Below are 26,882 nucleotides of genomic sequence, written 5' to 3' on the forward strand. Positions count from 1 at the left end.
TAAAAACTAATTACATAGTTTGACTGTAAATCGCGAGATGAATCTTTTGAGCTTAGTTAGTCCATGATTAGATAATATTTATCAAATAAAAACGAAAGTGCTACAGTGTCCGATAGAAGAGTCAACTTCATGCAAACAAAAGGGCAGGCCAAGTGGGTTTAGTTTTCGCGCCCTGGCATTTTATTGTAGTTATTATGTAAATAATGTGTCTGCCTTTCTAAATTACAAGATATTTTGGTTTAGACTCGTGGTGTTCTAAGGATTTGGGGCATGACAAACCAGTCTAGGGAAGCAGAATACTAAACCCTTTCAGTAATGCCTGCCTTTTTTTTTGTGGGTACAGTAATGCCTTTTCCATCGCATCAAACTTTTTTAAGTAATAATGCTAATTTTAAAACTGTTTGATTCATATATATAAACTTATTAGGCACCGATCTACCCACCAGGACAACAAAAGCATTGGCAATGGGCAAGAGGACTGCATAATTTCAGCCCTACAAGATCCATATGGCATCACATCTCAGAGACTCAGACCGGGCTAAAAGGGAACGACAACAATTCTGCTACAACTTTTTGGACCCTTGCTAAAATGGGCTCCATAACTCTAGCCTTCACCCTATCATGCTCCATTTTGCCATTATATTCAGAGAGGTGTCTCTATCTGCCCTGAAATAGTCTTCCCCAACAATAGAAGGTTCTGTGAAAAGCGTCATGCTTTCGAAAAAAAGGGAAAACTGTGAGCTAAGAAAGATGTTGATGCACATGTAACGTCAGATCCCTGCAACAAGTTTCTGGGCACATCCCTGCAACGGTGAACTCGGCGTCTCAACTCTGTTGGAATCGGGTCAGTCTTATCCTAACTTTAAATGGTAAACAGTCGACCACTTGTCATTTAGCCGTTATTCAAGAAAAACAGACATCTAAACAGCATTTAAACAGGCAAAAACAACTGATTAAATAGAAACGGTGTATAACAGTTTAGGTGAACATCAAATCAGGCAGACTTGGACGAATAGATCAACTGGAACTCCAGAGCAAGGGTACGCTGCAGTGAACTAGTCCAGAAAAAAAATGTTTGTACTACCCTGGTAGTTTGTGGATTGTAGTAATAAACAAGGAAAAATCATGAATTACTATTGAGGTGGACAAAATTTTAGTGCATGATCCACATTGATATCAATGACACTTCCCCCTTCATTGTGACATTCCTAGGTGATCCTACAGGCCTGGGGGCTTAAGAAATGGGATTGGGAAGAGACTCTCTACATCGATTGGGGTGCCCACAATGTTATTTACAGCCTCGTTCGTAACAGTTGTCCCTTTCCACCCATTGAACCAGGGGCCTCCGCCAACTTCTAGTGCGGCCATGTTGCTTGTGGCATCGAGTATCATCTGCGACAAAAATGACTTAACATGTGGGTAATATAGCATATTCCTTATAGTATACTTGCGGCTTTCTGATCATGAACATGAAGATTGAGATTGATTTGGTCTACAAGATTGATTTGGTCTACAAGTTCTTGGACTGTTTTTAAATTGGTTTTGGCTACCAGAAAGATAAGGAAAGGACAAAACGAAGAACATGAAGATCATGCAGGATGTGACAGTAAACAGTGACTTATAGGAGAGCTAAGGAAACAGGTGTCAATAACTTCATGATAATACAAGCATACCGCTCCCTTGCTACCATCGTATTTCTTTTCCCACAACTGTAGCCTTAGATCCCCATAGCAGGTGTCTTTGCACGCTGGTACCAGTCCAGCCTCGATAGTAGGAGCTCGCAGAGCAGTTCCTGGTTCTGTAGTGGTTGCCTCTATTTCTACCTGCAAAATAAGGATGCATATATTTATCAACGGTTGCAGAACAAAAGGGTTGGCTGCAAACAGAGACTGCTACAAAGCAAGTTCTTTTCATATCCAACAACTGTGAATGCTAAATGAGTTAATTTAGAATCTCAGCCAACATTTGATAGACAAGCAAAATTCACAGAACTTTAATATTATGCGATAATTACCAGATGAGTTTTGTTCTCGCCAGACATCTTCCAACGACCCCACAGTGCAATGTCCCAGCTTACTGTTCCAGTCCAAGGTACAAATTCAAAAAATTGTCCCTCGTAGTGTATCCCAATCTGCAGGAAAGAAAACAAGAGTACTTATACATCGTAGTTGCATGATATATCTTCTGTTTCGTTGTTACAACGTATAAAGGCTATACTCCATTAAAAATTATAAATTTGATTTAAGGTGCCCGATGTGATGCAGAGATTTGTATATGAAGAACTTTAGGCAAGAAAAGAAATGATCTAGCCAAGAATACAGAGCAGAGCTGAATATCATATTATTCAAAAAGAAAAAATATGGTACGGAATCAGTTCAAACCCTCAATAAATTATAACAAACATGCATCAAACTAAAGAAAAAACACAGCCAAAGAACTATCAACCTAGCACAAGGTAAATAGCCTAAACTCCTTAGCCCCGTCTGCAAACCACAGGGCAGCTTCCCCTGTTATTGTCCTAATGACAATACTAACACTAGGTGATTGTCCATTAAAACACACCTATTGCAATGTTTCCGCATCGCCCAAGTAACTAGAATTACAAGATAAACGTTTCAGGCAAAAGTTCGTGCTACAGAGATTGAAATAGTAAAACTTACAGGAGAGAGTTAAACATATTAATGCAAAAATGGATAATCACTCAACTTATATTTTAAAGCAATACAAAAGAAACAGTACAGCCCCTGTTTGCAAAAGAGGAGAAAAAATCTGATGCATGTAGTCAACCTTATTTACTCATATATTTTACATATAAACAATTTTCATTGCTTCCATTATGAATAAATAAACATCCATTCTAAAAAAAAATGATATAGCGATATTCCAGATTAAGTCCCTCAGGCTTACCAATGTCCAATATACTAGCTGAAAAATTAGAGGTTCCTAGTTTCCAAAATCAATCATTGACTACTAAGAAGTATTGACCTTAAGTGTGTCCTTGTAGTTAATAAGCCCTGCTTCCTAAGCATTTCTTAGATAACTGTGCTAGTTAATTTCTGTCATTAAAGACCTTGGGTTGCCCAAGAGTTGTGCGGGTACCCAGGCAGCTATTCTGTCTAGTTAAAGCTCTAGTGAGCTGTTTGTAATCAATGCAATATCTGTCTTTCTCTATATATATGAAGGAGACGCCTGGGGTTAGTTGCCTCAAGGCTAATCAAAATCTGGGTTACCTCTAACATTTGGTACCAGAGCTAGGTTAGACACCAGAGAGCCACGAGGCCAACTCCTCACCTCCTCCACCCATGTCGACCTCTGCTGAGCGCGTTGCCAGGCTCAAGGCCGCGCGCTTGAAGGCTGCAGAGGAAGCAGCAGCGCTGGCAGTCCAGGCAGCACAGCAGGCGGCGGCTGCTGCAGAGGCGGCAGCAAGGACGGCGCAGGAGCTGCGGGCCGAAATTGCTGCTGAGAAGGGAGAAGAAGAGGAGGAAGAGGAGGAAGAGGAAGAGGAGGACTTGAGGAGCCAGAGGACTCCATCGCGGGACAGGCGCCGTTCGCAGTCACCACTGCGTAACAGAAGGCGTCGTGGCGGCGGCCGCTATGAATCACCGCAAGGCAGGGTGGTTTACCGCGACTCCGGCAGCGGCACATCATGGCCAATGCTGGACAAGACAAATTACTATGAGTGGAGCCAGACGATGAAGCTCAGGATGCAGGCGCGCGATCTCTGGGAAGCTGTCGAAGGAGGCCCAGTGCAGTACCGCGACGACAGGCGAGCCTTGGAGGTGATTGTCGCGTCTGTGCCCAAGGACTTGGGGCTCCCGCTCCTTGACAAGGCGACAGCAAAGGAGGCATGGGATGCTATCGCTGCGACTCGAATCGGTGTGGACAGGGTCCGCCGAGCGACGTTGCAGCGGCTGCGTCGGGAGTGGGAGAACATGGATGTCAAGCCTGGCGAGCCGGTGGAGGATTTTGCCCTGCGGCTGTCAACTCTGCACCAGCAGCTTGTTCTTCATGGTGACAGGGACATCGACGAGAAGCGTGTTGTGGAGAAGTTTCTGCGCACGGTGCCTGCCAAGTACGCGCAGATTGTCGTCGCCATCGAGCAGTTCCTCGATTTCGAGGCGCTCTCGCTTGAGGAGGTGACAGGAAGGCTCAAGGCGGTGGATGAACGTGAAGCGCAAGCTGTGACAGAGCCGGTGTCCATTAACGGCAAGCTGCTGTACACCGAGGAGCAGTGGCGTGCGCAGAAGAAGCTGGCGGTTCTGGTTTCAAGAACCAGCATGGCGGTGGCGGCGGACGCGGCCGTGGTGGTGGACGCGGACGAGGCAGAGGTGCTGGCCGTGGTGGCGGACGTGGAGAAGGCAAAGGTGCTGGTCGTGTTGGCCCCAACACCTACCTCAACTGCAACCAGGAAGGCCACTGGGCACGTGAGTGTCCCCAGCCGCGCCGTGAAGATGCAGAGCGCGGCGGTGGAGGAAACCGTGCTGGCCGCGGTGGTGGCAACCGTGGTGGAGGTCGTGGCGGTGGAAATCAGGCTGGGCAGCGTGGTGGGAACCAAGGAAGGCATGAGGCGCGCGCCCAGTACGCTGAGTGCGATGAAGATGGTGCTCTGTTTCTGGCACATGGGTTCATCAGCCTGGAACAGAGCACACCGGCGCACAGCTACATGGCGCAGCACGTCGAGCTCTTTGAGCCACGCGCTCGCGCCTACCTCGGCGTGGACGAAGAAGAGGTGGACAGCTGCTGGTACCTGGACTCCGGCGCGACGCATCACATGACCGGGCGCCAAGAGCTCTTTGCTGATCTGAACACTGGCGTTCGAGGAACGGTCCGGTTCGGGGATGCGTCGAAGGTTGAGATCAAGGGCGTCGGGTCTATTGTTTTCCAAGCCAAGACCGGTGAGCAGAGGGTTCTTCATGGCGTCTATTTCATTCCGGCGCTGAAGAACTCTATCATAAGTCTGGGACAGCTTGATGAAGGAGGGTCCAAGGTTGAGATTGATGATGGCGTGCTTCGCATTTGGGACAAGAGTCGCCGTCTGCTCGCCAAGGTACGCAGAGGGAAGAATAGGTTGTATATTCTGCATCTTGAGGCTGCACAACCTGTCTGTCTCGCGGCACGCAAGGATGAAGAGGCGTGGCAGTGGCATGAGCGTTTCGGCCATCTGCACTTCGATGCACTCTGGCAACTCAGCAAGGAGGAGATGGCGCGCGGTATGCCGGTGGTCGACCATGTTGAGCAGGTGTGTGACACCTGCGTTACCACCAAGCAGAGGCGGCGTTCCTTTCCGGCTGCAGCAGCATACCGTGCCCAGAATCAGCTTGAGCTGGTGCATGGTGACCTGTGCGGTCCGGTCACGCCAGCGACACCGGCAGGCAACCGCTATATCTTGCTGCTTGTCGATGACGCCACCCGCTTTATGTGGGCTGTGCTGCTGCCATCCAAGGACGCAGCAGCAGAAGCAATCAAGAAGGTTAAGGTGGCAGCAGAGGTGGAAAGCGGGCGCAAGTTGAAGGTCCTGCGCACCGACAATGGCGGCGAATTCACCGTCGCAGAGTTTACTGCATACTGTGCTGATGAAGGTATTAAACGGCATTTCAGTGCCCCTTATTCACCGCAACAGAACGGTGTTGTTGAGCGCAGGAACCAAACAGTGGTGGCCATGGCACGAGCTCTGCTCAAGCAACGCCAGATGCCCTCTCGGTTTTGGGGGGGAGGCTGTGATGACGGCTGTACACATCCTGAATCGATCCCCGACGAAGGCGCTGAAGAATGTCACTCCTTATGAAGCGTGGCACGGTCGGGCACCAACAGTCGGCCACCTCAAGGTCTTTGGCTGTGTGGCTTATACCCGGCGGCTTACTCAGCTTCGCAAGCTCGATGACCGCGGAGAGGCTGGCGTGTTTATCGGCTATGCGGAGGGGGCCAAGGCATACCGTATCTATGATCCAGTGTCCCAGCGCGTGCGTGTCAGCCGTGATGTGGTGTTCGACGAAGGCCGCGGCTGGGACTGGGCATCACCAGCAGTAGGCACACCAGAAGCAGCGGGCAGTGAGTTTTCTGTTGAATTCCCATGGGCGGAGGAACTCCCTGAAGCAGGAAGTTCAGCTTCACCTTCACTATCTCCTCCGCCACATCCTGCATCGCCTGGTTCCTCTCCGGTGGATGCAGGAGAGCCTGCAGCAGAAGCAGAGGAGCCCGCAGCGGAGGCAGAGGCGCCTGCGTCACCCAGAACACCTACACCAGCTCCAGCAAGTCCTCAGGTTGAGCATGTGACTCCCCTGGAAGATGATGATGAAAGGGTGGATGCCTACCATGATGATGAAGAACTCCGCTATCGGAAGATTCATGACATTATTGGTGATCAGCCAACCCCTCCGCCAGCGCAGCGGCTGTTTGCAGAACTGAATCTCACCCATTCTGGTGAGCCTACAAGCTATGAAGAAGCCAAAGATGATCCAGATTGGCAAGCAGCGATGAAGGAGGAGCTGAGATCAGTAGAGCGGAATGGGACTTGGGAACTTGTTTCTCCCCGTCCTGGTCACCGTCCCATTTCACTAAAATGGGTGTTTAAGCTGAAGAAGGATGAACATGGAGCTGTAATTAGGCACAAGGCAAGACTTGTGGCCCGTGGTTTTGTGCAGCAGGAAGGAGTTGACTATGAAGATGCTTTTGCACCGGTTGCAAGGATGGAATCAGTGCTTGTTTTGCTTGCCTTAGCAGCACAAGAGGGATGGGCAGTACATCACATGGATGTGAAGTCTGCATTTTTGAATGGAGAACTCCAGGAGGAGGTTTATGTTACACAGCCCCCAGGTTTTGCTGTAACAGGAGAAGAGAAGAAAGTGTACAGGTTGCACAAGGCCCTGTATGGCCTGAGACAGGCTCCTCGGGCATGGAATGCCAAGCTTGACTTGACTCTCAAGCAGATGGGTTTTGAGCAGAATATGTATGAAGCTGCTATGTACAGGAAGGGATCAGGTGAGTCCCTACTGGTAATTGGAGTCTATGTTGATGATTTGATCATCACAGGAGTCAATCAGCAGAAGATTGAAGCCTTCAAGGCAAAGATGAAGCAAACTTTTGAAATGAGTGATTTGGGTCTTCTGTCCTTCTATCTGGGAGTTGAGGTGAGACAATCAGAGGGGAGCATCACTCTGAAGCAAACCCATTATGCTAAGAAGATACTTGAGATTGGTGGTATGGCAGGTTGTAATCCAGCCACCACACCCATGGAAGAAAGGCTGAAGTTAAGCAAGAAAAGCACAGCAAAAGAAGTAAACCCAACTCAGTACAGAAGACTGGTTGGCAGCTTGAGATACCTAGTGCACACAAGACCAGATTTGGCTTTTGCAGTAGGGTATGTTAGCAGATTTCTGGAGAAGCCAACAACTGAACATCTTCAGGCTGTGAAGAGGATCTTAAGATACCTGGCTGGTACTCTAGATCATGGGCTCTGCTACACCAGATCAACAGGCAAAGCAAGGTTTGTGGGTTACAGTGATTCAGATTTGGCTGGAGATGTTGATTCAAGCAAAAGCACGACTGGATGTTTGTTCTTCCTTGGAACCAGCCTGGTCAGCTGGCAGTCTGTCAAACAGAGAGTTGTTGCTCTGTCTAGCTGTGAGGCTGAATATGTGGCGATGACAACAGCTGCAACCCAAGCTTTGTGGTTGTCAAGACTGTTTGCAGATTTGTTGGGAAGAAAAGTTGAAGTGGTGGAACTCAGAGTAGACAATAAGTCTGCTCTGGCTTTGGCAAAGAATCCTGTTTTCCATGACAGGAGCAAGCATATTAGAATCAAGCATCATTTCATCAGAGATTGTGTGGAAGATGGTAGCATCAAGACAGAGTTCATTCCCACTGCAGATCAGCTCGCTGATATACTGACTAAAGCTTTGGGCAAAACCAAGCTGGAAGAGATGAGGAGCAGGATTGGGATCAAGGAGATCAAGATTAATTGAAGCAGGCCTTAGGGGGAGAAATGTAGTTAATAAGCCCTGCTTCCTAAGCATTTCTTAGATAACTGTGCTAGTTAATTTCTGTCATTAAAGACCTTGGGTTGCCCAAGAGTTGTGCGGGTACCCAGGCAGCTATTCTGTCTATTTAAAGCTCTAGTGAGCTGTTTGTAATCAATGCAATATCTGTCTTTCTCTATATATATGAAGGAGACGCCTGGGGTTAGTTGCCTCAAGGCTAATCAAAATCTGGGTTACCTCTAACAGTCCTCTCATTTATCTGTAAAATGTGTATGTCGAGGACTAGGTTTGAGCTAACAGTACAACTTATCAGCAGGGTCACAATATCTCATATACTGATAGTTAATGTACTCTTTACATGCTGAGCATAAGAAATTGACAGAGAAATGGAAAGAAACAAAATGAATAAGCTTCTGATGATACTTCTTTCTTTGTTTTGTTTGTTTCTGTGTGAACTTATCTAGCTATTCAAGTACTAATTAGTGGCATAACTATTGCAGTAATTGATCAGAATGAGCAAGATATTTTTGATAGAAATCGTATTTTCACAATCACTTATGACCAGTAGGTCCATAAATAATCTTCATCAAATATCCTTGTTTCATGATCACATATCCTGGTATGATGAATTATTATGGATCTTGGCATGGCCCAAGAACCTGCCTGCCCAACCTTGACCCAGTGAGGCACAGGAACTATGCACATGCACTGTAGTATGCATGCAGGTTTATGATTCTAATCATCTAATGCGTGATTACTTACCCATTTGGTTCAGTAGTGTTATATTAGGTAGTCTCCGGATTATTCCAGATTGCCAGTTTGTAATTGATTGCTTAGGGGTTAAGTTAGTTCACTGTATAAAGAGAGGCTGCCTATCAAGGAAAGGCAAGCAGGAATGGAGGGGTACTCATATTTGGTCCCCATATGAGTCAGGAGCCTGTTGGGGACCCAACTTATGTTTCATCTCTATAATATAATGAAACGCAACTCTCCTGCGTTTTCCCCCAAAGAAAAAGGAATGGAGGCCAAGTGCCTTCAGCCCTCATCTCTTTCCCACCCCTAGCCCTTGCCACTCTCTCACTGAGGTGCATGCCTCCTGACATATGCTCTAGTCAGCTTCTCCCTTGTGTGATGTTTCCTCTCTCCCTCACCAATTCCCTCTCATGGATGCATGCCCGCAACACATAAGTGCGAAGTAGAAGTATGGACCAGGTTAAATTTGAAAAGCAAAGTATCACAAATTGTACCAGTGAAGGACTTTCATAGGTATCACCAAGTCCAATTTTCCTCAATCCACCAGCAGCAGTTAAAGAAACTTCACCAGAAGCTCCTGAGAAGACATTGCACTGGATCTGAATGAAGCAAAGGTTCAATTAAATACATTGATAATCCATGAGACTGCAACTAACATAAAGAATAAAGAGGAATAATCTAATTCACAAGGAAAAAGAATGGAAGACCATAGCTTCCAGAACACATCAAGGAAACAAGTATCAATAATCATTTGGTAATCTTTGTTGCTAAGCGCTAATTACCATTTTACAGAAGATATTACAAATATAGCAGACCAGAACCACAACATACTTGCAAAATTCACCATACAGACATGAATCTGACTGAGACTTAGACACACAGTGATGAATCATGACTGGGTGGCTGGCACAAAAGACTAATTGAAAAGGGCAATTTTCATAAGCAGCTACAAGAATTTGCAGCAAATTCCATATTGTGCATTATAGGCAGAGTCACGATTTCTTATAAATTTATCTCTAAAAGGAAGGGTAAAGATTATTCTTTTTTTTAATTATGGGATGAAACCATGCCTTCTTATTCCAAATAATATAAGATTTCATTTGATATTATAATGAATTTATGGCATCATAACTAATAGAGGATCAGAGGGCACAATGAATACAGATAACACACCCAATACCACTTTCTTGGAAAACCTCCACCCCAGTTCTTTTCTGAGTAAGATGGAGCATTTTCAAACTCAAACCTTTCTCCATCCCATTCTATCCATCCTGAAAAGTTCACATAACACTGTTGTTAATACTACTCCACTCTGGAAGGAAGTTATTGAGGGGAATAATAATATGGCTTGCTACAGATTATTTCAGAAATTTCCAATTAAACGCATGACTCAAGGAATCAATTATGCAAATAGCAGGAGATTAAGTCATGTTCCATAGGGCATACCGACCAAACAGTTCAAAAGGTACATATGTATATGATGCAGTTTTAAATCTTCTGCTAACTATTCATCCAGATGAACCACACAAAAAACACAATTTTTTTAACTGGTTCATATGCTCCAAATGGATAGGAGCTATGGCCGTACTTACAAATCAATCTTATGAGAAAGGTGTGTACACAAAGAGAGAAAGAAGCATGGGAAACCCAAGGGTACATCAAAAAAATACAATTTTACTGTCATGACCGACAGAAAATGCAGACAGAGTGGGGCAACAAAAGAAACTCTTAGCAGATACCTCAAATTCTTAAGAGGGCTAAAGATAGAACTCAATTGGAGAGTGTTGGCACAGCAACCCTGCACCGAGGTGAGCAGCACCTGCTCTCCTCCCCTCTCCCTCTCCCCTGCTCCAAGGTAGAAGAAAAGCCCTGAGCTACTACTGCACACACACACAGCACACACACAGTTTCAGACTTGAACTGAAACTGGAACTGAATGAGTGGCAATGAACTTGCTGCTGGTTCCATTGCATTGGGCTGGTTTATATACACCACTACATGTACCTTCTAAGGTACAGTTCTACCAACTACATACTCCTAGGGTACAAGGCTGAAATCAGCCAACAACTACACTAGTACCAGCCATACTGCTGGTGTACTTCTACTAGTACAAGTATGGCAATAACAACTACACTAGTACCAGCCATACTGCTGGTGTACTTCTACTAGTACAAGTATGGCCTATTGCCTTATACTCTACAGGACTAGAGACTTGACCAGCCATGAGATGATCTGATCCACTACCATGTCTCTGTCCTGGACAGGAAGAAGAGAGAAAGGGGGCAGCAGATTATGTCTTACAATCTTCCCCTAATCTTTGCTGCCCTCATTTGACTTCCACCATGCCAATCATCTTCCTCAGTTCCTAAAACCGAAGCTTCCCGAGTGACTTGGTGAGGATGTCAGCGAGTTGTCGACCAGTTTCGACGAACTCGATGATCAGCTGCCCTCCATCGATGCAATCACGAAGAAAGTGAAACTTCACATCAATGTGTTTGCTTCGGTCGTGGAGAACTGGGTTCTTTGCCAATGCTATGGCCGGCTGATTGTCCATCTTCAGTGCCGGTGCCTGAGCTTTACTTCCTGTGAGCTCACTCAGCAACCGCCGGAGCCACACCACCTGGCATGCTGCCGTCGCTGCCGCGACATACTCCGCTTCACAAGTGGACAGAGCCACCATTTTCTGCTTCAGTGATTGCCAGGCAACCGGCGCAGACCCGAGGAACACAAGCACCCCAGAGGTGCTCCTCCGTCCATCCACGTCCCCGGCCATGTCCGCATCACTGTAAGCCGCCAGCTCTGCTTCCCCTGTCCTGGGTGGCGCCTCGCTGAAGACAGACAGCCGAAACCCACCACGCTTGGGGAAGATGAGCCCCATCTCCGCTGACCCCTGGACGTACCGCAGCAAGCGCTTTACTGCCGCCCAGTGATCTTCCCGCGGATCCTCCATGAAGCGACTCACATAGCCGACGGCGAACGCAATGTCCGGCCGGGTATGCGTGAGCCACCTCAAACCACCGACGGTGCTCCGGTACAAGGTGGCATCCACCTTCTCCGCCGTGCTCTGTTTGGAGAGCTTCACGCGCTCCTCCATCGGTGTAGCCACTGGTTTGCAGCCTACCATGCCAGCCCTTTCCAGTAGCTTGAGCGCGTACGCCCGCTGACCAAGCTTGATGGAGTCCGCCCCCTGCCTCACCTCAATCCCGAGGTAGTAAGACAGCGATCCGAGATCACTCATCTTGAACTGGCTGGCCATCTCCTCCTTGAACCGAGCGATGTCGCTTGCCCGCGCGCCGGTGATGATCAAATCATCGACGTACACCCCGACGATGAGGTGCTCCTTCCCCCGTCGTCGGGTGTACAGAGCATGCTTGCTGGCGCATCGTGTGAATCCAAGCTCCGTCATGGTGGCGTCGAGCTTGGCATTCCAGGCGCGTGGAGCTTGACGCAGCCCATACAGCGCCTTCCGAAGCCGCAGCACTTTCTGCTCCTGCCCCGCCTGCACGAATCCTGGCGGTTGCTTGACGAAGACCACCTCTGCCAAGTCGCCATTGAGGAAGGCAGACTTGACATCGAGGTGGTGGACCTGCCAGTCCTTGGCTGCCGCGAGCGCAAGCAGGAGTCGCACCGACTCCATGCGCGCTACTGGTGCGAAGACCTCCTCGAAGTCAACTCCTTCCCGCTGCACGAATCCGCGGGCGACGAGCCGTGCCTTGTGCTTCACGATGGCGCCCCGCTCGTCGCGCTTGACCTTGTACACCCATTTGAGCCCGATCGGTCGGCATCCCGCCGGTGGATCGACAAGCTCCTAGGTGCGGTTGTCCTCAATGGACTTCATCTCCTCGAGCATCGCACGCCGCCATGCTCCATCGCGCTCCGCAGCTGCAAACGTGCCCGGCTCCTCTGCGCTCATCAAGAGCAAAGTGTGGGCGCCGTCGTCGAGCAGCCGATCAGCCAGTCCTGGCACGGCTGCCTCCCCGACCACGTTGTCCACCCGCCGGAACCGCACCTCCTCCCCTTCATGGAAAGCATCCACGAAGTCTGAGACGTTGGAGGGTGGCGAGGCGTACTCCACGGTGGCCGCAGCTGGTGTCCGCTGCTCGGGTGAGCCAGGGAACTCTTCCCAGGCCGGCCCGGGCGTATCCAGGTGCCCAGTCCTGCCTGGACTGGGTGGCTCCTCTGCTGCAACAGGTGACTCGACACCTCTCCCGGCTGCAGGCTCTGGTGACTGCTCAGCCGCTGCGCCATGGCCCTGAATCACCAGGTGTTCGACGTCGAAGGAGTCGTTGATGCCACCGCCTTCTGAAGCTTCCCCCAAAACGGTCTCCTCCTCCTCCCACCTCCAGGCAGCCGCTTCATCGAAGACGACATCTCGGGACACCATCACCTTCCCGCCAGCCGGATCGTAGAGCCTGTAGGCCTTGGACCCATCCTCGTAGCCAAGGAACACTGCCTTGGTGCTCCTATCTTCCAGCTTGTGAAGCCCTGGCTTGGTGGTGCGCACATGGCCAATGCAGCCGAATGTGCGCATGAACGAGACATTAGGCTTGCGCCCATGCCATGCCTCGAACGGAGTCTGTCCTTTCAGCGCCTTGGTGGGAGCCCGGTTGAGGATGAAGACAGCCGTGCTCACTGCCTCGCCCCAGAATGCTCCCGGCATCTTCTTCGCCTTCATCATCGATCGCGCCATCCCAACGATGGTCTGGTTCCGGCGTTCCACCACGCCGTTCTGCTGAGGGGAATAGGGCGCAGTGAGATGGCGCCCCACCCCCTCCTCGGCGCAGTAGGTGGCGAACTCTATCGCCGTGAACTCGCCGCCGCGGTCTGTCCTCAGCACCTTCAGCTTCTTCCCGGACTCCACCTCCACCCGCGCCTTAAAGCGCCTGATGGAGTCCGCTGCCTCGGCCTTGCTCGTTAGAAGCTGCAGCCACATGTAGCGGCTGCAATCGTCTACGAGCAGGAGGAAGTACCTCCGCCCGCCGTGGGTCGCCGGCGTGATTGGTCCGCAGAGGTCCCCATGGACCAGCTCGAGCAGCTCCTCTGCGCGACGCTTGGCTGCCTTGGGGAACGGCAGCCGCCTCTGCTTCCCTGCCAGGCAGCTGTCGCAGAGCTCGCCTGCGTGCCTAATCTCTGGTAGGCCGTCCACCATCTTCCCGAGCCGGCCCAGTGCATCGAAGTTGAGATGGCCGAACCGGCCATGCCATAACCATGGCTTCTCCGTGCATGCTGCTGCTAGGCACACTGGTTGCTCGATCTTCAAATCAAGGAGGTAAAGTCGGTTGCGTGATCGCTTTACCTTTGCCAGGAGCCGACCGTCCTGGTCCCTGATCCGAAGCACGCCGCCGCGGATAAGCACCTCCGCGCCGTGCTCGTCCAGCTGTCCCAAGCTGATGATGCTCGACCGGAGTTCGGGGATGTAGTAGACCTCCGAGAGCGCTCGGTGTTCCCCGTTCTTGCACCTGAACAGCACCGTCCCTCGTCCGCGAATCTCCACCCGAGAGCCGTCCCCGAACCGGACGCTCCCGGCATGCTTCTCGTCCAGCTCAGAGAAGGCGGCGCGGCAGCCTGTCATGTGATTGCTCGCGCCGGAATCCAGGTACCACCTCTGCTCGGACTCATCTCCGGCGACCCCAAGATGGACCTGCGCTCGCGGCTCATCAAAGCGATGGATAGCCAGTGGCGCAGGACTCTGCTCCGCCTCCAACACTTCTTCTCTGCCGCTCTGCTCCGCGCAGTACACCCCCATCAGGAGTGCGTGATCGCCGTCGCTGTCGTCCTGAGCTAGGTGCGCCTCATCCTTCTTCTCCTTGCGCTCCGGGCACTCCCGCGCCCAGTGCCCAACCTTGCCGCACTTGCGGCAGGCATTCGGGTCGGTGAACTTCTTCTTCCCCTTCTTCTTGTCTGCCGGCCCCTTGCTCTGCTGCTTGCCACCGCCGCGATCGCCGCCACCACGGCTGGAGCCTTCCCCGGACCGCCTCTTCTCCTTCATGCGTGCTGACCACTCCTCCTCGGTCAGCAGGAGCTTGGGCTTCTCCTTCTCCGGCGCCGGCGTGGTGCGGCTCTCTGCTACCCGCAGCCGCCCGGCCACGTCCTCCAGAGACAGCGTGGAGATGTCCAGCATGGTCTCGATGGACATGGCGAGCTGCGAGTATCTTGCCGGCACGGTGCACAGCAGCTTGGTGACGAGGTCCTCGTCGTCCACCTTCTTGCCGTAGGTGGCCAGTTGCGTGGCCAGGGACTGGAGGCGAAGGGTGAAGTCCTCCACCGATTCCCCGGGCTTGAACTTGATGTCGTTCAGCTCCCTGCGCAGCTGCTGAATCCTCGCCCTCTTAGCTCGATCCGAGCCAATGCGCAGAGACTCCAGCATCTCCCAGGCCTGCTTCGCAGTGTCCTTCGCGCCCAGCGCCTCATGGTACTCCGCCGGCGTTGAGGCCATGAGCGCCTCCATGACTCCCACCTGGGCGTCCTCGGTGCGGTCATCCTCCTCAATCGCCCGCCACCACTTGCGCGCGCGAAGCTTCCACTTCATCTGCGTCGCCCACTCACCGTAGTTGGTGCGGGTGAGCATGGGCCAGGAGCCACTGCCACCGAACTCCTTCACCACGCGCACCTCAACTTGTGGCGCCGGTTGGAGCTGTCGCTCACCACCTTCCCCGCCACCATTCCGGCCCGCACTCTCCGCCATTGCTGGTCAGGGGACCTAGCTACGGCTTGTACGGCTCTGATACCACTTGTTGGCACAGCAACCCTGCACCGAGGTGAGCAGCACCTGCTCTCCTCCCCTCTCCCTCTCCCCTGCTCCAAGGTAGAAGAAAAGCCCTGAGCTACTACTGCACACACACAGCACACACACAGTTTCAGACTTGAACTGAAACTGGAACTGAATGAGTGGCAATGAACTTGCTGCTGGTTCCATTGCATTGGGCTGGTTTATATACACCACTACATGTACCTTCTAAGGTACAGTTCTACCAACTACATACTCCTAGGGTACAAGGCTGAAATCAGCCAACAACTACACTAGTACCAGCCATACTGCTGGTGTACTTCTACTAGTACAAGTATGGCCTATTGCCTTATACTCTACAGGACTAGAGACTTGACCAGCCATGAGATGATCTGATCCACTACCATGTCTCTGTCCTGGACAGGAAGAAGAGAGAAAGGGGGCAGCAGATTATGTCTTACAGAGAGAAGTAATTTGATGGAAGATAAGAACAATCTTAGAGTGGACCAGCTGCACTCCAGATATGAACTACATGCTGCTAGGGTTTTTGCAAGCATTACTGAAAAGTAGGGCACGAAAACTTTCACATGCATCGTTAAGAAGTACAAATCAACAGTGCTACTGTGCATCATAGTTTATGAATGAGATGTGAACTCAGCAATGCAATAGTGGTATATTGGCTGTCTAACAAGAACAAATTTATGAATAGCAGGTCTATCAGTAACTCAATATCTTTATTTTTCTGAGCACAGAGACAAACCTGTGGACAAGCCACCAGCCATGCATATTTGCCAATGAGGTTCAAAGAAAGGAAAAGCTGCAAGCCAACCAGCTGTGGACAACTGCTTAGATTTGACATCACCCCACCCATAAACTGGACGAGTGCTGTACTCCCAGCGAGCTGTTTGGACATTTGGCACGTACTTTGACCTGTTATGGTACAACTAGCTCACATCAATAAAAGAAACAGAAGTACCCATCTAATATTTTACCCACAATCCGCTGACTTAGAGCAAAGTTACTGTGTTTTTGTGTGCTAGCCTCTGTATTGTTGCAGGTGATTTGCTAGTTTTTTAGTTGCAACAAGATCAAGAGAGCACAGCTATTATAAAGTTCAGATTACAGCTATAAAAATGATGATCATTTTCTAAATTTTCCTGGTGCTTCCTAACAAGATATATTTTTTTTTCAGAAAACCTTCCTAACAAGATATAGTCAAACTTCCCATAGAGATGATGCCTATTGAGTCACAGCTGTGCTGCAGGCTTCTTAATAAAATGACATGCAGCTCTCCTGCATTGTTCGAGAAAAAAAAAAGATGTGCTGTAGGCTGTCACTATGAATGCCTTTTGTAGTGCTCCACTGGAGCGAAGGCACTCCAGGAGCTGCAGGTCAGGTCATTTGCTGGGGGATAATACTCCTAGTCTTGGCACCTAATTGGTCATGTTAAAAAGGGCCATTTGTTTCATGTTTTCTCTTGTTTGTGGTGTGGCTGTGTCAGTGAGTTTTGTCTGTGTTTCAGGTGACTTTGTCACTGTTGCGTACTATCTCTTTCTTAATGAAATTATACAACTATCTTGCATGTCCGAGAAATAAAAAGATGTTGCCTATTATCATCTTGAACTGTGAGCATATTTAAATTTCTAACTTATGCAAAATATACAAATGTTAACAAAGAGAACCCACTATTACATACATATTGAAGGAGCAAAACAAATGTTAAGCAACTGTTATTGCAGTGCTATGCAAGCAGCCAAATAATAGAAAAAACAAGTCTTTTAATAAGATGAGATAACATGCCTTCCATCATCACGTATGAAACCCTGGTGCCAGATTGGGGTGACTTGGAACCCTTCCAAAACACGCTTAGAGAAATCCTATAACCATTGAGTATCCAATGAGAACCCTTTACATGTTACAAAATTTTGATAGAATAAAACAATAAACCAGTAGAAATATCAAATATCATGTATGAACAAGAGAACAGGAAATTTCATATTCCCCAGTCATAATTTAATTAAAATAAGATATAGTGATATTAATACAGGATTATAATTGTATACATCAATGGAAACCCATCTTCTCAAGGAACCTTTTTTTGTACTTAATGGACAGAATCAATACATAAATTGGTGATACATGTTCCCAAAAGTATCTTCGCCAAAGAAAAAAAAATGAATGGCATTGAAGCATGAATAGTATCATATTTTCCGTACTTAAAAGTTAACAGAAGAGAAATAGATATAATATTTATATCAGTATATATAATCAATATTATTATCAAAATCAAAGATATTGTACTTCAGCAACTATCAGGTTAAACTATCATGGACAAACAACGATTCCCTATTGTGCCCCCTTGATAGACAGATATGGAGTAGGTAAGTGTATGTCATCCAATGTGCTTTGTGGATAGTAAGGAGCTCTGTGTAGTGCAAAGTACTTCATATCATGTTATGAGTCCTTGGATTTCAAAAGAAGACATAAAACATCTACCTGAGGGGGCACCTCCCCTTGTGGGGGAGTTGACTCTTTATTGGGAATGAAAGTGTTTCCCAGCATTAGTTCATGCCTACCTATCCAGATACAGCTTATTAGTAGGGAATTCAACAACCAGTGATGCAGTACTAAAGTTCCATGAAACCAGGAAAAGCAACACTAACTGTTAATAAAAAAAACCGAAAGGCGCCAAATTGTATATTTTAATATCAAGTTAATTACTTTATTTTTTCTTTGCAGTGATTAACCATGCCCTATTAAAAAGTAAGAATTTTTGCCCACGAAGGCATGCAGTTGAGTTGAGCTTATATAAAGAAATAGCAACCTAGCAAACTATAGAGAGATACAAAAACACAGGGTATCTCCTCTCAACCAGAGGTCAGGAGAACCTTGGTCCACCAGGAAGGTATCACTTAATCAATATCATCAAGGTACAATCAACCAGAGATGACAGAGTAATTTGACATACTCCCTCCGTATCGGATTTAGAAGTCATTTTGGAAAGGTTTGGGTCAAACATTGTGTTACGGCGCTGGGCCTTGCTGCGGAGGTTGTAGGGAGGAGAGTGGAGAGGTTGAGGGCGTGAGCGTTGGCGGCGGCGGAGAGCCGTCGCCGCAGAGCAGGAAGACGTACAGGGAACAGGGAAGGGGTGCTGGGCGCCCAAGGGTGTCTTAGACACAATCCCAGGCTGAGCCTGATTCATTAACTTGACTGGACTTTATAGTCCTATTACAATCTAGGTAACAAACTCTTAACAAACTCTGATTCCTTTATCAAACCTGGACTCTAACCCAAACTCTATCATATCTTTCCAAAATCTACCTAATCTTATCTATCTCAAACTCTAACAAACTATCCAAATTCTAGCCCTATGCGCCAGGACTCAGCCCCCTTGCTGACGCCTGCGCTGGTAGGTGTTGCCTACCATAACATCTCTCCCCCCCTCGGGAAACAGCTCGTCCGCGAGCTGGAAGGAGGGGTAGGCTTCTCTGAAATCTGGAACTGGCTCCCAAGTAGCATCCGACGCCGGCAGACCTGACCATTCCACGAGAACGTGCCATACACCGCGACGAAGTTCAGAACGCAGCACCCTGTCTGGATGAAGTAAAGGCCTGCCATGACGAAGAGGAGGCAGAACTGGTTGGGACGACGGCGGTGTGCCGCGAAATGGTTTGAGTACCCCGACATGGAAGACATCATGGATATGAGCGTCATCTGGAAGCTGCAGACGGTAGGCCACCTCACCAATGCGTTCAAGCACTTGAAAAGGGCCAGCATACTTGGGTCCCAACTTGCTGCGTCCCCCAGGAACCAAGGACTGTGTATGACGGTGGAGCAAACGTAGCAGAACCCAGTAGAACCCAGTCCCCAACAGCAAACTCCAGGGCACGGTGATGAGCATCATAGAAGCGCCTAGCGTACTGCTGTGCCTGGAGAAGCCGACCGCGAACCTCTTCCAAGAACTCATCCCGGCTGGTCAGGAGAGCATCAACCACCTCAGTGCGGGCATGTCCTGAGGTATATGGCAGTAAGTCCGGTGGTGGTCTGCCATAAACCACTTGGAACGGCGATGTTTGCAGCGCCGTGTGATATGCTGAGTTGTAGCAGAATTCAGCCCATGGCAACCAGTCAAGCCAATCACGGGGACGATCACCAGTCAAACAACGGAGGTACATGGTGATCGTCTTGTTCACAGCCTCTGACTGCCCATCCGTCTGTGGGTGAAAAGCGGTGCTCATGCGCAACTTCACCCCCGCATGTCGAAACAAATCCCGCCACACATGACCGGTAAACACTGGGTCATGATCACTGACAATAGACTCCGGAATGCCATGGAGACGCACTATCTCCTGGAAGAAGGCACGCGCGACCGAAGAAGCCGTGTAGGGATGGCCCAAAGGAATGAAATGGGCAAACTTAGAGAACCTGTCAACCACGGTCAGCAGAACACTTTTGCCATGGACCTTTGGCAGCGCCTCGATGAAATCCATGGAGATGTCCGCCCAAATGCGCGACGGCACCGGCAGGGGCTGCAGCAAACCAGCAGGGTGGAGCGTTTCAGTCTTGTTCCGCTGGCACACCGCACAAGACCGCACGTAGTCGCCTACGACGCGGCGATCGTGCTCAACGAAAAACTCCAAACGAAGCTGGAGCAAGGTCTTCTGTACTCCCTCGTGGCCTCCTGTGTGAGCGAGCTGTAGAACATCTTCGAGGAGGCCTGACGAGGCCGGAACGAAGACACGCCCTTTGTGGAGCATGAGCCCTTCCCGAACAGTCCAGGCCTCACCATGCGCCCCGGACGCCACCGCATCGCGTCGGGCACAGAGTACAGCATCAGCCTCCACCTCCTTGCGCAGTTCATCAAAGAGCCGAAAGGTGGGAACCGAAACAGCCGCGTAGCAAGCCACTGTCGGCCCTGCAAGTGCAGCCAGCAGCGGCTCTTCGCCATCCCGCCTAGAGAGAGCATCAGCGACGATGTTGGACCGGCCCGGACGAAATTCGACCCTGAAATCATACCCAAACAGTTTGTTTATCCAATGATGTTGAGAAATTGTAGATAACCGCTGATCCAGCATAAACTTGAGGGCGTAATAATCTGTCCGGACAACGAACGCCCGCCCCCATAGATAGGGTCTCCAATGCCGCACGGCCTGAACGAGGCCGATAAGCTCTCTCTCGTAGGCCGCCACCTTGAGATGACGTGCAGCAAATGGCCGACTGAAGAAAGCAATCGGCGCGCCATCTTGGTGCAGCACTGCCCCGAAGCCGGAGCCTGAGGCGTCGCAATCGACGATGAAGGTGGCGGCGAAGTCGGGCAGGTGTAGAACTGGTGCCGAAGTGAGAGCAGCCTTTAGAGCAGAGAAGGCCAAATCGGCCGCCTCCGACCACTGGAATGCGTCCTTGCGGAGCAGCTGCGTCAAGGGCGCTGCAATGATGCCATAATCCTTGATGAAACGCCGGTAATAGCCGGCCAGTCCGAGGAAACCGCGGAGGCCGCGCGCTGCACGTGGCCGCGGCCAAGACTACACGGCTGCCACCTTTGCGGTGTCCATGGCCACGCCCTCGGCCGTGATGACGTGGCCGAGGTAGTGGACAGCAGCAGTGGCGAAGGAGCACTTGGACCGCTTGAGGTGGAGACGATGAGCGCGAAGGACGACGAGGACGGCGCGCAGGTGCTGCAGATGTTCCGTCCACGAGGAACTGTAGATGAGGATGTCGTCGAAGAAGACGAGCACGCAGCGGCGAAGGAACGGCTTGAGAACGGAGTTCATAAGCGCCTGGAACGTCGACGGCGCGTTGGACAAGCCGAAAGGCATAACCAAGAACTCGAAGTGACCATGATGCGTGCGAAACGCCGTCTTGTGGACATCTGCAGGGTAAACGCGAACCTGGTGATATCCCGAGCGCAAATCCAACTTGGTGAAGAACTTTGCGCCATGCAGCTCGTCCAGGAGTTCCTCGACAACCGGAATTGGGAATTTGTCCTTGACTGTCGCCGAGTTGAGAGCCCTGTAGTCGACGCAAAAGCGCCAAGTCCCATCTTGTTTCTTGACCAGCAGGACCGGAGCGGAGAAAGGCGAGGTACTGTACTGGATGAGTCCCTGCTGCAGCATCACCTCACACTGCCGCTCCAGCTCGTCTTTCTGCAGCTGCGGGTAACGGTATGGCCGCACCGCCACGGGCTCTGTGCCGGCCTTCAGATGAATCGATGGTCGCAGGCTCTAGCCGGGGGCAGCCCCTCAGGCTTAGTGAACACATCCTGGTAAGCGTCCAGGAGCTGCTCCAGAAGGGCGTGTTCTGCCCCCTTGTCGGTGTAGAGGTTAGCCGAAGACAGGGCCACAGATGGGGCAGTGCAGGGCGCACCCACTCCTGTCCACACCACCCGGCGGCCTCGGAGGGTGAACGCCATCCGTAGCGTTGCGAAGTCCCAAAGTATAGGCCCCAAAGCACGCAGCCACGTGAGGCCTAGGACCATGTCGTAGGGAGCCAACGGGATCGAGAAGCAGTCCACCGTGAAGCGTTCATTGCCGATAAGGAGATGAACGCTGCGGGCGAGCCCCTGGCACGCGACGCGGTCACCGTTCGCGACGATAACCTGGGCGCCATTGCTGTCTGTGAACTGTAGGCCTGCGCGGCTAGCAGCATCTGGGTTGATGAAGTTGTGCGTCGACCCTGAGTCCAGAAGAGCTGTGAAGTCGTGGGCACCGATCTTTACACGCAGCTGCATGGTGTCGCGCGCCCGGATGCCCGTCACCGCGGACAGTGAGATCATCGGCTTCTCTAGGTCGAACGCTGGCTGCTCGGTTGGTGGGTCGTCGTCCGGCTCGTCGGGCTCCTCGACGATATAATCAGGCACCTCCAGATAGAATAGGCGGGCGCATTTGTGCCCTCGAACGAACTGCTCATCGCAGTTGTAGCAGAGGCCGAGCTTGCAACGTTCAGCCATCTCCTCCGGCGTGAGACGCTTGTAGGAGCGCGCAGCCGGCGTCGGAGGCGCCAGTGCAGAGGAGGGCGAGCCACTGGTCGGTGCCGGTGCCGACAATGCTGCTGGTGGACGTCGCGCCGGGCGTTGGGGTCCTGGTAAGGTGGGCAGCAGGACTGCATTGCGACGCTCGTATGCCCGGGCCAGTCGCATAGCATGCTGGAGGTCCTGGGGATCCTGGAGCTCGACGTCCACGCGGATGTAGTCCGGCAGTCCACCCATGAACAGCCGGGCACGCTGCAGCCCGTGCTTGGAACGCCTCCATATATGCGTCGATGTTGGATCCGAACGGCAGCCGCGCCAAGTCCGCCAAGTGATTAGTGCTGATGGCGGGCCCGAAGCGCTGCTGGCAGTAGCGACGAAAGTCCGGCCACGAAGGTCGGCCGATGTCGGTTTCTAGGACGAGGTACCACTGCTGGGCTACCCCTTTGAGGTGGTATGACGCCATCCAGACTTTGTCCACCTCGCGCGTGAGTTGGCCCCGGAAAAATTGCTCACATTTGTTGAGCCAACCCAGCGGATCTTCCTTGCCGTCGTATGTTTCGAAGGAAATCTTGTGATACTTGGGGACGGCGGCGGACTCCCATGTCGGCTGAGAAGGCGCCATGTGGGCAGAGGCCGGCAGTGGCAGACTCTGCGTAACCGAGCCAAACTGCGGGATTGGCGAGGGAGAGTGAGGGAATTGGATCTGTGTGATTGGAACTCCCATGGGTGGTGGCGCCGGTGCGGACTGCTGTCCCTGCGGAGCTGTGGATGACTGCTGCAGTGCAGGGAACACCGACGCAGATGAGTCCTCGGCAGCCGTCGTGACTTCCGTGATCAGCGGTGCCGAGGTCGCTGGTAGTTGGGGAACACCCCCGAACCCCGGCAAGCCGAATTGGGGGTACCCTTGCTGGCCGTCCATGGCCGTCAGTCTGGCGCCCTGGGCAGACAGCTGATGGTTCATGGCTGACATCTGCAGCTGCATGCCGTTGAACGCGGAGGTGAGTCGAGCGAGCGAGTCGGCGATGGAGGCGAGCGTGGGCGGCTGGGACGGCGGGGTGGTGGGGAGGAGAGCGCCGGTGGTGGCGGTCAGCGGCTGCGAAGCACCCGTGGCCGCGGACACGCTGGTCGACGGCGCGAGCGGCGCGGAGGCATCCCCGGTCGTTGGCATGGAGTCTGATACCACGTTGTTACGGCGCTGGGCCTTGCTGCGGAGGTTGTAGGGAGGAGAGTGGAGAGGTTGAGGGCGTGAGCGTTGGCGGCGGCGGAGAGCCGTCGCCGCAGAGCAGGAAGACGTACAGGGAACAGGGAAGGGGTGCTGGGCGCCCAAGGGTGTCTTAGACACAATCCCAGGCTGAGCCTGATTCATTTACTTGACTGGACTTTATAGTCCTATTACAATCTAGGTAACAAACTCTTAACAAACTTTGATTCCTTTATCAAACCTGGACTCTAACCCAAACTCTATCATATCTTTCCAAAATCTACCTAATCTTATCTATCTCAAACTCTAACAAACTATCCAAATTCTAGCCCTATGCGCCAGGACTCAGCCCCCTTGCTGACGCCTGCGCTGGTAGGTGTTGCCTACCATAACACATTGGGAATATAAATCATCAATAACTTTTAAATTGTTGAGTTTGCAAATGTGAAAATTATATGAATAGATTTGTCTTGAAAAATACTTTCATAAAAGTATACATATATCATTTTTCTAAATAATTTTATAAAAATAAGAGGTCAAAGTTGTGTTGTGGAGACCGTGTCGCTGTCCTGAACGACTTCTAAATCCTATACGGAGGGAGTACATAGTTAGCTTTGTATAAATAGGTTTTCAACTGAGAGTAACCATTAATCTACATCAGAAGTGACTTGATATTAGTTTTGTCTCAAGTAAACACTCCCTCCATTTCATAATGTTCATTCAATCCCATCGTGAACAAAAGCAAGAGCTCCAAATTTAGGAAAAGTTAATGAAATGAACGTGCATGCCCCTATCAAATGCATGTTACAATTGTTCAAGATCTTTTCAACGGCTAAATATAGGTTTCCTCGATGAAAAATAATTGTGGAACAAGGCTTCCTAAAAATGAACAGATATTGCCAAATGGAGATAGTATTAATATAATTTTCACCATGTTTTACAAATTTTCACATCAGAAGCTGAGTTGTAGTGTTGTGACTTTGCCAATGTCTTAACATTGTATGGCAGGAAAAAGTAGTTAAACATTCAACAAAAATGTGCTTGGACCCATAATAAACTAACAGGGGTCATGTAGTGGAACAAAACAATCAAATGTCTAAACTGGCCCTAAGTTGCTCATAAGAATACATCATGGGATGTCCACAACTAGTATCATGGAGACTTCCAATTTTGTGGTGACCAGCAGTGCACTACATTTTCGCTGGAACTGGACCATGAGATATGAATTTCATGTATAAATGCCAAGACAGAATACTATTTTATTCAAATAGGGTTGGAACAGTAGCACTAACTTGATTTTCTGAAGTTCATTGCAAATCTTAAATCTGCATGAACTTGCAGTGCAGGTACCACATTGTATACATGCTATGAATTTATCATGTCAACCTGTTTCTAAATTCTAACTACAGAGTTTGCATACAACAAAGTACAAAATAAAACAGTAACAGCAAAGGACAGAGAGACTGAGCAAGAAGCCTACTTCCCCAAAAATTGTTTGATTTCTCTGAGAACTGGCATATGTACTTATCGTCCGCGCCAAGGATTTGTGCTCCCACACCAGTAAAGCGTGGACCATGTACCAACTTGTCCAAATCACTCATACCATCACGGAAGAGAGGGTTCTCGACAGAGTACATAAAGCAGAAACTCTGCCTGCACTCTGGAATCGACACCTTGAAGTACCATCCTTCGAAGAAAGGTCGAGCTGTGCCGTCAAAGTGATACCTGCAAAATTGTCCAGACATATTTAAGCAGTCTGTCTCAGGCTTTTAGCACTTGGTCGTAGCAGCGTGTAACAGGAATGAGGGTAACAAAATAGCAGCATTGTGGATAATCTGAGCCCTGTTGAATGGGCGTGAATTGCAAATTGGAGCTCTGAAATGACCGCATTCATGCCCCTAAATATCAAGCAAATGTGACGCTGTGTCAGCTGATTCGATCAACTATAGCCTATAGGGTCTTTGGTTTGAGGAATCAAGCAAATGTGACGATGTGTCGGCTGATTCGATCAACTACAGGGTCTTTGGTTTGAGGAATCAAACCATTCTAGATAAGGCGGTGCATCGTATGTTCAGTTATTCAAATTTGCTGGAATGATACAAATAAGGTCAAATGATACTAGTACTGATTACTCCTATTAGCTTGTGAGGAATGAGATGACATGGATCAACTCATACCATTCCACAAACCAAACAAAAAAAAATACGGAAGAAATGATGGACTAACTCATTCCTCTAACCAAATACGAACTAGACTCCCCAGCTGGGCTCCAGGAACACTACCGAATCTCAGAACCCCGAGACGCGTGGCGCTTACCCGCTATGCGGCGTCCGGAGAGGCCGGTCCTGCGGCGTGGGCGCGTAGATAGGCGCCGCCGCCGCCGCCGCCGAGGAGGAGGAGGAGGTAAAGGAGGCCGCCGAGGTCGAGGCCGCGAGAGGGACGACCCCGCGGCGGCGGCCGCCCCGTGGGAGGACGACGCCGGAACGCGGCGTCACGGCCGGCAGGGCGGCTGCGACGGCGAGGTTCATGGGAGCAGTATAGTCCAGTCGCCGTGCGGGCGGAGCGGCCACGGCCCACGGGTTTTTTCTTTGTTGGGTTTCGTGGCCTCGTGGCACAAAGCGTGCGCCACGTGGCCCAGCACATGCAGTGGATCAGAGTGGACGGGCTACGATGCCTCCGTGGCGGGCTGGGGACCATTCGCTGATTTTTTTTTTTTTTTTTGTCTTCTTAGGAGCGCTGCCAAAAACTATGAGGAGTACAGATGTTTAGATACCTCGTTATTTTTTTAACCATTTTCATAGCCTGTTTCATCGATAGACAATACTAGAAGCGAAAAGTTAAATCTATTCAAATAATTGAGGAGCCACAAATTAAGTTTTAAGATAAACTTTTAACTCGTTGGTAGTCAACTATTCTGTAGCTGTATATGTCTAACGGGCCGTGTCGTGCCACAATTCTCAGGTCGTTACGGGTCGTCGTGCCTAGTGGACTCTGCTTCTATAGGCTTTGTACGTGGACTTCGGTCACGGCTTGTGGGTCAATTTTCGTATCGTACCGGTTCACAGCACATCAAGCCAATAACAACTCATTTTCATCGATATTTTAAATAAATCTTAAAACATTTCATCATTTCACCAATACTTTGTCATATTTACTAGTATAATAATTAACAACACATATATACAAGTCACAACTACACTAATAATTAATTTTCATCAGGCTGATTGTTGAACACGCCGTACCCGTGACGTGCCACTT

At 50.2% G+C, this 26,882-nt stretch overlaps 1 protein-coding gene across 2 annotated transcripts; it reads right to left on the reverse strand.

Annotated features, from left to right (window-relative positions):
• On the reverse strand, window positions 984-26,231 carry LOC8060379 (probable tocopherol cyclase, chloroplastic). Of its 2 annotated transcripts, XM_002453647.2 has the most exons (10): window positions 25,941-26,231; window positions 25,105-25,349; window positions 17,953-18,032; window positions 17,257-17,333; window positions 16,217-16,386; window positions 9,903-10,000; window positions 9,224-9,328; window positions 2,015-2,131; window positions 1,674-1,823; window positions 984-1,392 (listed from the first exon to the last, which is right to left on the reverse strand). In XM_002453647.2, the coding sequence occupies exons 1-10, from the start codon at window positions 26,150-26,152 to the stop codon at window positions 1,219-1,221; spliced, it is 1,428 nt and encodes a 475-aa protein (XP_002453692.1). In that variant the 5' UTR covers window positions 26,153-26,231; the 3' UTR covers window positions 984-1,218. The 2 variants fall into 2 exon arrangements, with proteins under 2 accessions (XP_002453692.1, XP_021314484.1); XM_021458809.1 differs by lacking the exons at window positions 984-1,392; window positions 1,674-1,823; window positions 2,015-2,131; ... (3 more) ...; window positions 25,105-25,349; window positions 25,941-26,231 and adding an exon at window positions 10,469-16,202 and having other exon boundaries at window positions 9,288-9,328.

Source organism: Sorghum bicolor, chromosome 4, assembly GCF_000003195.3.
Source record: "Sorghum bicolor cultivar BTx623 chromosome 4, Sorghum_bicolor_NCBIv3, whole genome shotgun sequence".
Classification (NCBI taxonomy): domain Eukaryota; kingdom Viridiplantae; phylum Streptophyta; class Magnoliopsida; order Poales; family Poaceae; genus Sorghum; species Sorghum bicolor.

Coding starts and splice junctions, on each gene's coding strand:
- LOC8060379 (XM_021458809.1), bottom strand. CDS start 15,414: ATGGCGGAGAGTGCGGGCCGGAATGGTGGCGGGGAAGGTGGTGAGCGA.